The sequence below is a fragment of the Chlamydotis macqueenii genome, chromosome 7, assembly GCF_036417535.1.
Source record: "Chlamydotis macqueenii isolate bChlMac1 chromosome 7, bChlMac1.mat, whole genome shotgun sequence".
Classification (NCBI taxonomy): Eukaryota; Metazoa; Chordata; class Aves; order Otidiformes; family Otididae; genus Chlamydotis; species Chlamydotis macqueenii.
In genome coordinates, this window is record NC_141562.1 from 30,402,777 (window position 1) to 30,417,836 (window position 15,060).

At 42.9% G+C, this 15,060-nt stretch overlaps 1 protein-coding gene across 18 annotated transcripts in view; it reads left to right on the top strand.

Annotated features, from left to right (window-relative positions):
- The window catches only part of TCF7L2 (transcription factor 7 like 2), a 178,607-nt gene extending 166,957 nt beyond the window's left edge, over positions 1-11,650 (top strand). For 6 of the 18 annotated variants that reach the window (XM_086751714.1, XM_086751716.1, XM_086751715.1 and 3 more), the window contains 4 exons: positions 1,831-1,879; positions 2,436-2,486; positions 3,633-3,705; positions 9,379-11,650. In XM_086751714.1, coding sequence (XP_086607840.1) covers positions 1,831-1,879; positions 2,436-2,486; positions 3,633-3,705; positions 9,379-9,808 — 603 coding nt within the window. In that variant the 3' untranslated portion in view covers positions 9,809-11,650. Of the gene's footprint in view, positions 1-1,830; positions 1,884-2,435; positions 2,487-3,632; positions 3,706-4,302; positions 4,376-9,378 lie in introns of all 18 variants that reach the window. The other 12 variants (XM_086751727.1, XM_086751729.1, XM_086751728.1 and 9 more) reach the window with 6 other exon arrangements.
- Positions 11,651-15,060: the final 3,410 nt, after the last annotated feature.

Genomic DNA, 15,060 nt, shown 5'->3' on the forward strand with positions numbered 1-15,060 from the left:
TTTGGTTAAGTTGTTGTAGAGCTGCAAAAAATGCACTGACTTCCACAGAGTTACTGTCAATCTCGATCAATACAGATGGAGCAGTCTGAGCCTCTTCTGTCTTTATGTGATACATGGACTTCAAGATAGCACATTTTTCCCTGGTTTATTCTGAGGGAGCTTTAGGAGCAATGCTTGTCTATCTTGTCTGCCTGTCACGTTGGATTGATGGGTGCTGTAGCAATTGACTCAGAGCGACAACTTTCCTGATCCCCAAAAATGACCTCAGAGGTGTCGGAGGTGATTTCTCAGCAGCGTCTAGGCTGCAGGATTATGTGCATGTTGTTTAAAAATCCATTAGAATGGACAACGCGTACAGCTTTCTCCATCACCAGAAGGCTTTCATGAGCAAGACCATGCTTGTCGCAGCCTGGACAGCAGGGTGGCAAGCAAGGGGGAATGAGGACAGAAGCCAGTTTTTGGGGCAAAAGAATATGAAAATAACAACAACAAATCAAAATCCAACATTCACGTTGGGGGAATTTCTTACTAATACGTTCCAGGGAACGTATCATAATGAGTGTCCCAAATGTTATAGTGGATGTCCCAAGCTGAAGCCCAATCTTAACTGTTTAGCTGGGAGCCAGACCCACCTACTAGGAAAGATGTCCATCATGTGGGAGGACCTCTTGGCTTCCCCACAGATATGTCCAGCCCTTCAAAAGTGCTGTGAGATTCCTTCTTCCAATGTTTGTTGCCTTTTGACCACAGGGGACTGCTGGCCTGGTGTCTTTTCACCAGCTTCTCTTAGTACTGCATCTTCAGGAGCAGGGCTCTCTGTGCTGTTCAGAGTTGGCATTGCTGGCCCAAAAGTCGTTGCTTTTAGCATCTGGGGAGCTGTGAAAATGAAATTACTCGGTCCCCTTGCACTGGCCTTTTTGTGCTGCTCTGTAAATCCTGTAGCTTAGTGTTAGGAAAGTTTTCTTAGAAAATCGCTTTTCTGTTTTGAGCCGTGCTTGCCACTTTATAAGTTGTCTGTTGGAAAACGATCATTGGGTTTCCACAGAAGTTGGGCTCCTGCTCATGTCCTGTCCCAGACTGCTGGAGGGAAATGGAGAAAGAGCTGTAATAAATTGCATCGTCTTGTGGGACAGTATTTGAGAAAGGGACGCAGTTCAGCCAGGCATTGCTGGTTGTTTTTTCTTGTGAGGAAGCAAATTGTGGGAAGGTTTTTAGTTATATCTGGATTTTTTCTCTTCTTGGCTTTGCTTTCTAAGTTGTCAGTGCACTTACAAACCTGCTGGTTAGGTTTCACTCATTACTATAGCTTTGTCGTCTGCTTTAACGGTCAGTCTTGGGTGCTGAGGAACTCCAGGGGCTCAGTCTGACCTCACACACTCTCCCACCCTGAATCTCTGCTGTTGCCACTTCTTTCTCTTCCCATCCCGCAGAAATGTGACCAGGAATGATTTTTTTTGAAGCAGGAGCATACAAGTGTCGATGTTTGCGTCGTGTTGATAATCTTATCTCAAAAGAAGCATCTTGCAGGTCATTTTATCCTCTCCCCAGCAGCTTATGGCTTTTGTGGGTGTTAGCTTTGGGAAGGGGGCTGCAGCCAGGCTCTCCGAAAAGGCACAGGGTGGGCAGGCAGAGCCAGCCCCAGGGTGCGAGCATCCCCTCGGAGCCCCCCAAGCATCCCTGCACCAGGAGGGAGCCGGCACCACGCTTCGGTGTCCTCCCCGGGGAGCTTCCCGCACTGGCCACAGCCCCGTTGCTCGGTGCTGTCTTGCAAGGAGACTTTTTTGGTTTTGTTTTTTTTTAATCCTTCTCCTTTGTGTATGTTTCCTGCAGGGAAAGAAGAAGAAGAGGAAAAGGGATAAGCAGCCAGGAGAGACCAATGGTAAGTAAAAATAAGTCTAAATGTCTTGATTAGTGGAAGTGTGGCAATCCTGGTGTGATGCTCCTAGGCACGGGGGAGGTGGGTACGAGTCTCCTGGCCTCACAGGGAGCCAACCTCTATACTAGACAGCCTTTTTTTTTTTTTTTTTAATGCACTCTGATTATTTACACGTTATTGCCCTTCTAAAACTAGTAACCAAGCCATTGCATGTAAGAGCCTCATGTGACGTTAGCCGAATTTGTACGTAATAATTGCAGAGCCTTTAACTGCAGAGCCGTAGTTGTAATGCCTATGCCATCGTTTATAAAGTTGGCTGCTTATTTTGCGCATTTGTGCGTGCGTGTACGTACGTATGTATGTGTGTGGCATTAATTTGGGCTGTACCTGTATGTTCTGATGCATGCCTTACAGTGGTAAATCGCACCCATTTTAAATTAAGGAGGTTTGCCATTCTATATAGGAAATTAGAAATACTGCATAGGCAATCTCATAGTCGATTTTGAAGAAGCCCTGTAGTTTTTTTGAAGCCTTTGTATAATTTGTTCTTTTTTTTCAGAACACAGCGAATGTTTCCTAAATCCTTGCCTTTCACTTCCTCCGATTACAGGTGCTAACGTCATTTTGAGTCATTTAAAATAGTTTATAAACTGCTTTTTATTTTTTTTCCTGCCATTATAGATTTTAACATTAAACACTTATGACATTAAGAAAAAAATACCATCCACACGTTTTGGTAGTATTTATTATCTATATATCTTTATATCTATTATATGTTTGATAGTATTTTTAATTTTGTTTTTCGTTTTTGTAACAATTGCTATTAAAACAATAATACAGTAAAAATAACACAAGAGTTGTACTAACTGTGCAAATTGAATATGCAGTATTTCTTTAAAGAGACTGATAAAGAATGGAAGCAAGTCAGTAATGAACCTCCTTAATCTAATGGCATTTTTCATGGCTCCCACTAAGTCTTCTCACATTAGCATGCATATGCATTTTTTATTATTATTTTCATTTGGATTTTTTTTTTATTTTTTTTTTTCCTTTCTGCTCAAGCCTGTTCATTGCAATTCACTAGCTTTACTAACTCAGCACCTTGCCATGCTTTACGTTTTATTTTCTGGCTGATACTAACATACTCATTCCGCAATCTGCTTATTCTTATCCATTCTTTTAAATACCAATTAATAAAAATAAATAAATTGAATATTATTCCAAAAGCTGCATTATCCCAGGAGATATAATTTCATTTTTTTTTTTCCTCTTATTTTTATTTTGTATCTGAGTTGAAGAAAAAAGCATGTTCAGGATCTAACTTCCATACTCAGCTTCTTTTCTTCCTTTTTTCCCCCCTCTCAAAAAGAGAATAAAAAAACCTAGCCCAAATAAATCTTGCCTGAAACATCCTGCTAGACCAGCCAGAATGACTTTCCTCTACCTGCTCTTTAAAAAGGGAAAGAAACAGTCCTTTATAAAGGGATACTGCAGCTTTAATTGCAACAGCTAATCTCAAGAGTTGAATAAAAATGTGATTATCACTTTTTTTTTAACTTTTAAATCAAAAGTCAATATTTTGCAATTAATAACGAGGACATTGATTTTTATTCCCTTTTTTATTTTTATTTTTTCCTTATTTTTATCTTTCTCTTTTTTCTCCCCTTTTCTCTCCTCCTCTCTCTCTCTCCCCCCCTCTCCCCTTTTCTTTTTTTCCTCTCTCCCTTTTCTGCTCGCTTTTCTTGAACTCATTCAGACCTGAGCGCTCCTAAGAAATGCCGAGCGCGCTTTGGCCTTGATCAACAGAATAACTGGTGCGGCCCCTGCAGGTGTGTATAGTTTTCCCAGACTCGCTATGGCTGATTTGCAGCTGGTTTATTTGGTACTTTCCCCTTTTTTTTCCTGCCTTGTTGCTTTGTAGCTCTGTGTTGGGATCTAGAAGACACAAGGGAGTGGGACACTGCCATGAGTTATCGTCTCTCTGAAAGGGTTTTGCTTTTTTTTTTTTTTTTTTTTTTTTTTCCGTTGTTGGTCTTTTTTTTTTGCCTTCTTCTTTGCTGCTGCTAGCCGAAAACCCACTGTAAAACAGCATCAGCCTTAAGCCCATCTGATCCGTGGCTCAACCACGCTCCTGCCCTCCAAGCCTCCACCGGAGGCAAGTTGCTCCCAAAGCCCATGATAACACGGCTTTGAGAGCGGTACCGACGCCGGACAGACGCACGGCTGTGTCGGAGATAATTTTTTTGGTTTTCTTTTGGCTCATTGTGAAAGTCCTGTTTTCTTTCCTACCCTTGGTACAAGGGGAGATTACCAAATAAAACTGAGGTGATTGAAAGCTAAACGTAGCTGTAGCTAAGATGATGCAGTCCAAATGAGCTCTATCCACCATTGTATTTGTATTTTTTGTGTTTACCTTATGCTAACAGATGCAAATACTCCAAAGAAGTGTCGGGCATTGTTCGGGCTTGACCGACAGAGTTTATGGTGCAAACCATGCAGGTATAATACTACCCATTAGGCCTTTGGGGAAATAAAAGCAATCTGTCCTCTTAGTGCATTTGTGTGATTTTATTTTTTTTAATCTTTTTTCCCCACTCCCCACCTTTCTCTCTCCCACAGCATCGATTGCTAATAATCTTTGATCTTTGGAATTTCTCGCTGATTTAATGCCATTTTCTCTCTCTTTACCAATAACCTCTCCCTGGTGGTAGAACTGGGAACAAGAAAACTTCAGGTCCTTAAAACTGGCAGTTTTTTGGCTTTTTTATTATTTTTTTTTCCAGATTGTCAGCAAAATGAATGTTTAACTGGACATCTGTATTTTGTCTGTCATTTGGGTCTATGTCCGCTGCTTTTTAAAAAGGTTCTGGAATCTGCAGCGCTAGTGTTTTTCTCATTATTGGAGATGTAAAAGCCAAAGTTTATAGCTTATATCGTACTCTTTTTTTTGTGTGTAATCTGCAGAATTAAATAGCTACCTGTAGGCTTCTACGCCTCAGTGAGGTTTATGTAGATACCAGTTTTTTAAATGATCTGATGTCTTTTTTTTCTGATTCCGAAAATACATTTTCTTCCTAAATTTTCTCCCAACTGAGCTGTAAATGCCTGAGCTCTAGACAAAACTAATTGCAACTTTAGTAGGACAGTTTCCAGCATTAAAAGGAGATGAAAGACATCAGAGAGCCCAAATTTTGGCAGCCCATGTTCTACTGGAGTTTAATTCCGTGTATAACTCAGTACGTACTTCTTTCTTGGTGGAGGGATACCGAATAGTTCTTTTCTCATTCCTTTTTCCTTTATATGATCGCATTTGGTTAAATTTGTTGTTTCTTTGTTCTGATACAAGCAGTCTTTGAATTTGGAATATTATGATGGTAGGTATTTCAACCCAAACCACACTCTGTGTGTAGTGATTCCTCTCCTACATTTTCCCCTCTTACTCATGCCAGTCCCATGTGCTCCATCTCATTTAGAATGTAGATCAGACGTCCATCGTATTTTGTGTATGCACGCAGTCTTGTTTGTGCTTAGTGTCGAGGAAAACATGGCTCGAGGGTGGTGGTGTTTGTCAAAATACCAGATAAGGCACCAGAAGTGTCTTCAACAGATTGCATATTGTCCCATGTGAGGCATGCTAGTCCGGGTGGTGGGGCCTTGGATGCCAGTGCCGGTACCTACGTTAAACCCGCTCTGAAAGCAGCGGTTTCTTAAAGCTTAAAGGAGGAAGGGTTCAGTCCAGAAGAGCTGGGTAGCCACTTCGCTGTGTCAGGAGGCTCGAGTCTCATGCTAGCAAGAGAATGCTGTGTTTAATTAGGCTTTATTGGTGGTTAGTTCACTACACGCTATCAGCAGATATTTGTGTAGTCTACAGATAGAGTATTTGGAGCATGTCAGGCTCTGCGTGCCAAGTACCAGAACCGGGGGCGCATCGTGTTTGCCTTGCTTTATCTTTCCCTAGCTGCTTAAGCAAACAACATACTTTTAAAACTACATTTTATCAGCAAGGCGACTTTTCATCTGCTCTGTACAGTGCTTAGGTTACATGTGAAGCATAAACCCTCTCAACTTACACCAAATTTTGGTCAGAAATATTTGCAGCACATCAGAGACTACTTCAGTGGGGTAGCTGATAGCTTTAGACTTACTGATTTAGAGTCAGCTGCTTTTCTTTTTGTTTGTGGGTTTGTTGTTTTGGCTTTTTTTTTAATGCATGGAGGCATTTTATCACTAGATATTACATTTATCACTAGATATTTCTCTCCTAGTTCTGGTCCTAACCATTATAACACTCCATTTGCTAGCACGGTAGAATTTTGTAGCGCGTCTTAGGTAGGTGCTAAAGATGTGCCGTTTGCTGCTACAATAGAAACTGAGACATCTTGGCTTGCAGCAACTGCATAAACCCTTGTCATCGTTGGTGGCTCTCACTTATGGCAGTTGCAGCATTACGGGTTTCCCGATGCTCTCCTGGGGCTGGATTCAAGGGCAGCATGAGGAGGGTCAGGTCTGTTGGTGTTTGCCAGGCTGATGTAGCGGTTGACGCTTTCAGAGCAGCACACAAGTGAATAATCCACACTAGTGCTTCTGGAGAGGATAGCTGGTATTTTTGTTCCTGCTTTTAGGAGAGCAAAATTAACATACAAAGAATTCCTTGGGTATTTGTTTATCCCATTTCACCAGACTTGCCTGGTGGTGGTCAATTCTGGTAATACTTGGCTTGCAGAGTTTTGGGTTTTTACCCACCTACGCCTTCTCTCCCACCTAACCATGACACATACGTGACCACAGATAACACATGGTGGGAATGGCACAGGCTGGAGAAATGTCTCCTCTTGGGCCATCATGATTTAAGTAAATGGCTTTTCAGACTGAAAGTGGCCATGCTATTGAAGAGTTTAATATACCGCAGAAGCAGAGAAAGCAATCTGCTACCTTGATCCTAGTCAAAGGAGAACTACTTCAGGTAGTAGACCAGTGGGTTTAGATTTAAACCCAAAAAATTGGGTTTTTGATTCACAAAGGTTATTTTCTGACTCTGTAGAGTCAGGAAGTCAGGTAGAGCTGGTTTGAGTCTGCTTTGCCATAGGAACTCATCCTTTCAGGCCACAGAATATAAAATAGCATTAAAAATAATTTTGGATTTTTGGCATACCAGATTCAAACTGCCTCCCGTGAAATAATTAACTGGCTTGTGGGTTCAAAGCAATCCAGTTGAATGGCTTCTGGACCACCATCACTGAGACAAACAGAGCTTGGGTCTCTGCTGGCAAACTATTTTAATTTGGGGATGGCAGGGAAGCCCTGCAGTCTCCAAATCATGAGAACCCACCTTTCCACACAGGTGTTGTCAGTGAGCTTTGTGAGGCATCACTGTTCTGCTTTGCTACTGGCAGCTGTACAGGAGATCCTAATGCGAGCTGTGGCCCTGGTGGCATTGCACAGCTGAGGGTAAGAAGTGGTGAGACAGGCGAGAGGAGGGGAGAAAGAGCAGCGGAGCTGCCCTTAGCCAAGAGCCAGAGGTGTCCCATGTTGTTTGTTGGTGGTAGAAGAATTAACAGGTTCTGTTTTGAGCCCACCAAATTAATTTTTTTTCCTGTCTTTTAACATTGCTCTAATAAAGCATGGTTTACAGCCTTCACTTGCTGTCTTTATCTATCTTTTTTTCTTCCTTTTTAACATTTAAGTTGCATGGTTGTCTTTAGTTTTGAGCATGTGTTGATCTGCAGGCTAACGTGGTTAAAACTCTAATAGCCCTAACCCCTTACCTTGCCCTCTGGAACGTGGAGCAGAACCCGAGAGCAGAGCCTGAGTCACAGGGATGTCACAGCACTGGTCCCTCACTGAAGCTGGTGGAAAGATGGGGTGACGGGGTTGCTGTTCCCTTCCTGGCTCAGGGAGATGGTATCTTTGAACTCCAGGATCAAGCTGGTTAGATGTCCCTTGGAAATGAGAAACATCTGGCCGCATTGCCTAGACAGCAGACCTTGGTTCAACCCAAGTCAAACACAGTTGCCGTATGTAGAGGAGAACACTGGCAACCTGCAGTGGAGCTTGGGCACCTACTCGAGCAGTGAATGTCACCCAGCGACATTCAGCTGCTGTGCCACGCTCGGGCGCTTCCTCTGATGAGATTGCTGAGTTAGGGCGAGGTGTCCGCTGGAGAGGGCGAGCAACCTACTCCTTCATGTTGCTAGCTTTGCACAGCTTAGCTCCGTGTCCAAAGTTTTTGTGGCAGAGCTGCTCTAGACAGACGTTGTATACCTTGGGCTTTGTGACAGCGGTTCAGCGCTTCCTGTGGAAAGTGTGCTTGTGAATAGGAGGGCTGGAGAGCCGTCGTTATTAGGGTCAAGGTGGCCACTGAACGTCGTTCTGCCAGATGTTGTGGTTGTTTGCCTCATTATTTCTGTCCTGCTGCTAGAATTGTCTTGCATACACTTGGCAAGAGAGATGGTGTGAAGCTATCATCTGTTTTCATTGCTCCTTTACATTGTTAAGTGGACAGAGGGAGGAGAAAAGATCTCTGTCGGGTCACGTACTCATTTATTTGAAGATGAGCGGCTCTTGTGAGACTCTTATGCTCCCTGGTGTAAAATAAGCTCCATGTTGCTCCTCACCTTTGTACCTGTCGTCGTGCTCTTCACCTGCTGAAACTGAATCCCACTCTGGAGTTACATGGATGGCCTCTCAGAGGAAAACTCCCCAAAACGCAGACAAGCAGTTTCCCAAATCTACCACTCTCCCTTAAAGCAAAAAGTAAAACTGAGTCGATTTAAAGCCACAACCTGCAGGCCATACAACCAGTTATTCTTGTTATTTTGGATCATACTCTGTTTATCCTGTTCTTTTCCTGTTTTTTCTTCTGTTTGCTTTGTTTGTTTGTTTTGTTTTTATTTCCCCTCTCTCTCGTTCTCTCTATTATATATCCCTCCTGTCTGCCGTTTCTGGATTTGGTGTGGTTCTTAACAGAGGAGAAAGCAATGAGCAGTAGTTCGCAGCCGTCCTTGCCTCCCAAGGGCAGGGCACCGTAAGAGACGACAGGTGACGCAGGTGTAGAGATAGCCCCGTTGAGTTGGACAGCGTTATGGGACATCTTGAGATACCATCAACTATCCAGAGCTTTTACTTTAGAAGGATTAATTTTAAATTTTTAATTTTTTTTTTTTTTCTGGAGGAAAGTCAAGTTTGTAGATTAGTACAGTGGGCTCCAAAAACATCTTCTCTGATTTTATGGTTATTATTAAAATAAGGAAAGGAGGTCAGCCTGAAGAGGAGGGGGACGAAGAGACAATTGGTGAATCCTTTCCAAATCTGTTAGCCAAAGGGAGGTTCCCGAGCGGGCTCAGTGCCGAGGACACCCCGCCAGACCCCCAGGACGGCGTGTGGGGCTAGGCTGCCACCCGCGCAGAGCCCAGCATAGCTAATTGATGGCTCTTTGCTTTAGATAACTGTCTCCATCAGCATCTCTGCCCTTTATTCACAGATAACTCTCTCCCTGTTTCTAGGAGAAAAAAAAAGTGCGTTCGCTACATACAAGGTGAAGGCAGCTGCGTCAGCCCACCCTCTTCAGATGGAAGCTTACTAGACTCTCCTCCGTCCTCCCCCACCATGCTCGCCTCCCCCTCCAGAGACTCGAAACCACAGACTGAACAAACACAACCCCTCTCGCTCTCATTGAAGCCCGACCCGCTGGCGCACCTGGTCATGATGCCGCCGCCATCCTCGCTCGTCCTCGCCGAGAGCGCTGCGAGCAAGCCCGGCGCCCTGCCTGCCGCCAGCTGCCCCAACGGGGCCCTGGACCACCCGCCGGCCGCCCTCCCGCCGGCCGCCGCCGCATCCCTAGCACAGCCCTCAACGTCCTCCTTGCATTCCCACAGCTCGCTGGCGGGGACACAGCCCCAGCCGCTCTCCCTCGTAACCAAGTCCTTAGAATAGCTTTAGCCTCGTTAGCCCTTTCGGTTTCCTTCAGGGGGGATTGAATTCTGTTGGGATTTGGGGTTCGTTTTTTTTTTTCCTTTATTTTTTTTTTTTTCCTTCTCCTCGTCGTCGTCCGCTGTTTGTCGTCGTTTCTCGGTTTCGTTTTTAATTCGTGCCATGTGGCTACATTAGTTGATGTTTTATCGAGTTCATTGGTCAATATTTGACCCATTCTTATTTCAATTTCTCCTTTTTAAATATGTAGATGAGAAAAGCCTCATGATTCTGCCAAAATTTTTATCAACAGCTGTTTAAAGTCTTTGTAGCGTTTAAAAAATATATATATATACATAATTGTTATGTAGTTCCAATAGCTTAGTTTTAAAGACTGATTTTAAAAATTAAAAAAAAAAAGAAGCAATTTTGAAGCAGCCCTTGCCGGAGGCATTGGTTCTTTATTATTTGTATTAAATACGAGCTTGCGAACCAATCATTTTACATCTGGTTTTTAAACCTTTAAGGGCACAACGAATGCGGTGCCGCTACTACTTCTTTTTTTTTTTTTTCTTCCTTGTGTGAAACAACCTTTATTGTGATGTTACTTGTTATTGTTTAAATGTACAGAAAGAAAGGGTAAAAAAAAATGTGTTAATATACCTTGTTCCATGGTGTTGTTCTTTTTGGGGGAGGGAACGCTACTCAACAATTAAAAGTATCACAACGCTATTGGACCAGTAGTATTTATTGCTTTAGAAATTGCTTGTTGTATCTGTATGTTGTCCCTTTTTAAATGTTTTTTTCTTCTTTTTTTTTCCTTGAAACATTGTATAAAGGTTTTTTTTTCCCTTAGTGTAAGCATCTTATATATAACAACTCATTTGTACAAGGTTTTTAAGTTTATATATAAATGTGTATATATATATTTTTTCCGGGATTTTTGTTTTTGATTTCCTTTCGTGGAAATTTTTTTTTTTTTTTTTTTGCTATATGAAACACAGTTGCCACCAAATGGACATTCGCAGATGCATTTTTTTCAAGGATCAATAATGTAAAAAAAAAGATTGCTTTAAAAGCCATTACACACAAAAAGACTTGAAAATTTAGCAAGGGAATTTTTAGCAACGCTGTTTGAGAAATAGCAAAGTCCAAGTGTCTCCCGTTCAGAACTGCAGCTGAATCCCCTGCGACATTAGGACTGTAGGCTGTGTGCAAAATTTTTATGTGCCAAAATTCTCAGTGACTTTTAACTTTCTCCCGACAACTTTATTATTTTTTTTTAATGCTGTAATTTTTTTGTTCATCATGTTTTGCTGTGATGTTACATAGGTAGATATGTATGTAGTTTTAATGTCACCTATAACAGACGTGTTTGGTAGCAGATTGTCCGGAAAGCATTTAAAATGAAGAGGTATAAACCCTTAAGGGCCAAATTCTGTATATTAGATTATTCATAAAAGAAAAATCAGACTGCCACTTTTATGTACACTTACTACATACAGGTAGGTAGCAAACTTAAAACAAAAAAAAAAACCTAGGCATGTTGATGTTGCAAAAAACGCTGTATAAAGCTGAAAAATTGTTCATCTGTTCATTCAGTGCCATTGTAGTTGACATGAAGCGATTGTAAAACTGTCTCAGATTTTTCTCTGGTTTATTAAGATGCTAACTATAACATTTTTTGTGAATACTTTGAATGTTTCCTAACAGTTGTGATGTTACTGTTCCGTTTTATGCTCTTATTCCGATTTTCATTTTTAATGGTTTGGAAGCCATTTTTTGTAATGAATAAATGTTCATGCTGTACAGTATCTGTAGCATGCAGTTCTGGATTAATAAAAGCAACTTAGTATGTGCAGAGAATGACTTGTCAACTCATTTCTGCGTTGACTGCATTTTACTTTGGCCGAACCGATTTACAGCCCGAGTGGAAAACTTTCCTTGAAAAAAAATTTTGTGCAAATTGTGGCGACTTGCGGCCAGCTGTAGTTGTGAGAAATCCTCTTTCCTTCGAGTTCTCATGCTGCTGCCTCATAATTCGTTTTGCCCTAGCCCTCTCCCCACTCCGCAAGCTTTTGCTGCAATAATTGAAAATCCTTTCTTTTTTTTTTTTTTTAAAGCAAGTGGCATGTGATTTAGCAAAAGACAAATAGCATGGGAGCTAAAGTTGTCCCTCTGTGTGAAGTGATCCTGACAGGGACGGGAGACCAGAGCTGATGATACCTTTAATTTTAAAACATTTTTGTTCAACCTGGTGATCCCACAGCACCGGGCAGAGGCACTGTAAAGGTCAGACAGGAGAGCTTTGGTAGCCCTAATGAGAGTCCTTGTGCTGGCTGTAGGGTTTCTCTCCTGGACAGAGTTAAGCCTGGTTTTGCATACTTTTTTTTTTTTTAATGTAATGAGCCCTCGCAGCACTGCCTGCTCTCAGCGCTGAGCATCCAGCACCAACCCGACGCAGCAACGCCTGCAGATGCTGCGGGATGAGAGTGAACTGAGGTGCGGAATTTTTATTAAATGGTTGACTTGTTAGGGTGTTTTAAACTGAGAAGGGATTTAAGCTTCGTAATTTCCAGGAGTCTCTCACAGGTGGATGTCACCATGTCCCAGTCGTCTTGGAAAATCTCAGCCGCAGTAATTTCTACACTGGCACACGAGGGCAATCAAACGCAAAGGTTTCGGAGCAGGCTTGTTCCCTGCCGTCGCGCCGGTGCATTGCTCAGGTAATGCACTTCGCTTCAATCAGTCTTGATGGACTCTGCGGGATGGGTAAGTGTTCTTCCTCCTATGGGAAAATGGGTGAAGTGTTTTTCTACAGAGACTTGGGAGTGGGGCCGTTTTGGGAAGCCCAGCCCCGGTGCTGAGACCCTGCTGTCCCTCGCTAGGCCAAACCAGAACTAGCTGCAAAGCGCTGCTCTGTTGGCTGCAGAAGGAATTTGCTTTGTAGAGGGGCTGGGACGTACTGCGTGAAGTACTAAATAACGTTTAAAGAGAATATATAGTACTTTACATTGCTACCACTTTTTTAATGGCTAGTTTCCACGCCAGAAGGCTTTTTTTTTTGTTTCAAATCTGTTAATAAAGGGTAAAATACATGAGTATTGCTTCGTATTTCCTATTAGAAGGATTAAGTCACGGTGAATTTTTTACCAGGCTCAATTTATCTCCCTCAATCCAAGGTCTGATGCTGTTTCTGTTACGGTCTAACACAACATTCCCCTTGACTTTCGTGGAACACGTCCCCTCGTCACCGGGCCAGGCATGTGGGCAGCGCAGGTGGCACGGGGCTCTGTGTCAGAGAAAAGGATGTTGCTGTGAAGCCTTTGTGGAAGATGCCAAATCTTGCTGTTGTTGGTAGCTAGCAAATTGAACGTGATGCTCAGATGACTCTCCTGCTATTTAAGGTTTCTAGGGAATTTTTTTTTTTTTTCTCCTAAATGTTTTGACTCTCGCTAGAGCATGGCCATCCATCAGCTAGACACATGTGCTGCATCTCTGCTGGGGATAACTGCCCTCTTCTAATGTAAAGCATAGTGCTCCAGGGAGATCTTTGAATGCCATGATTCAAAGGAGACACCATCAAGGTATGATTCATATCTTCCACAAAACTGTGTGTTCTTTGCTCGCTGCTTTATTAGCAAGCCTTTGGAAAGCAGAGTCCAAAAACACTGTTCCTGCACAAATTGGTTTTCCTTCTGTGCGTGCGGTGAGACAGGCGTGTGTTCGAGAGGTACGTTGAGCAGAGCTCGTGAGGGGTGGGTAACTCCTGCTGGGAACTCTTGTTTGCTGTGGAAAACGATACTATATTCCTGAGAGAGCAACTGCTTCGGCTTCCTGTCGGTTGTGCATGAGGATGGACTTATGCCTTCAGATTGGCTCCAAATTTCCCTTGCTTGGAGGGCCTGAGCTGGGTCAAGGCTCCTGGGAGAAAACTACCATTATTTGTATGCGCTCCCTTTGTGCCCAGGAGTCACAGCCAATCAGGCACACTGGAAACGCGGTGGAAAGACAGCCCTTCCCGTGCGCTGTTGGTGTCAAATAGGGTGAGCAACTGGGTACGGGGATATGGCCTAGTCGCCTCTCCACCTCTAGATCCACACAAGTGAGGGCAACCTCCAGAGCAGGGCGGTGAGCAACGGTCACGCTCCGTCCTCAGACGGGGCTGCTGCGGGACAGTAGAGGGCCCCGTGTACGGTAGGTAATTCACTGTAGCTATTGCTTCCATCTGTTTTTATGGGATAAGGCAAGTCAATGTATTGCACGTTCGAGAGACATTTATTTTCCATTAGTTTTGTAAATCTCATTTTTCACTTAGTGTATGGAATTTTAAAAAGTTTAAGCAATTGCTGACTCAATAAAGCAGTGCCACATGGTTTTAAGCTTTGCTTAAAATTAAAAAAGGAAGGGAAAGGCAGGAAAAAACAGCAATCTGTAGAGTCCTGTTCGTTTCATTAGACCATGAAAAGATGTAAAGAGAAGTCACAGTGGAATAGTTGAAAAGGGCCATTGCAACAGTCACAAAAGGAAACAATAACAATAATAAAAACGTACATTTGTGACCGGTGCCCAGCTATGCCTGGCATACATATAGGAATGCTTCACTACCTAAGACTCTGGGTGAAGGTTTTGGATGCTGCTTGGGGAGGGGTGCTCCAGCTGGAGACTAAATTCAGTACAGGACCAACCTTGAGCTTCAGTGGTCTGTGTTGGGCAGGAAGGCTAAAGCTCTTGGAGCCTAAAAACTATGAATATACAAATTTGCTCAGACACTGTAGCAATTGCTATGTTGTAAAAAATAGGTAGACAGGTCCTTTGGCATTCATTTTAAGATGTTCTTGGAAAACATCTTGAGACTTTTAAGGCAGATCAGCTACAAGTCGATGCATACCAACCACTCATCACTGTCAATAATGTCACCAGCCTGTTTTAAGGACTCTGAGGACAGGAGTCTGCTAACCCCTGAGCTGATTTTCTTCAGGGATCAGTCCAAAATATTCACTCATGACTTGCATCCACGTTCTAGGAGTTCCTCTTTTTCTGAGTTTGGAAATGCATTTAATTTGGATTGGGGAGTGTTAGCCCGGACCTCCAAGGCAGTGGAGATCATGAAGTCATGCTCTTGGTCCATCTGCTTAACACTCTCCTGATAATTCCTGAATCCTCTGACATTTTGAACCAGATTTGACAGCAGCAGTGAAACTTTTGGAGATGATAAAGTCCCTCTGAGTTCCAGGGAAATCTCTGCCGGCACTGAGAGGAGAGGCTTTCCAGAT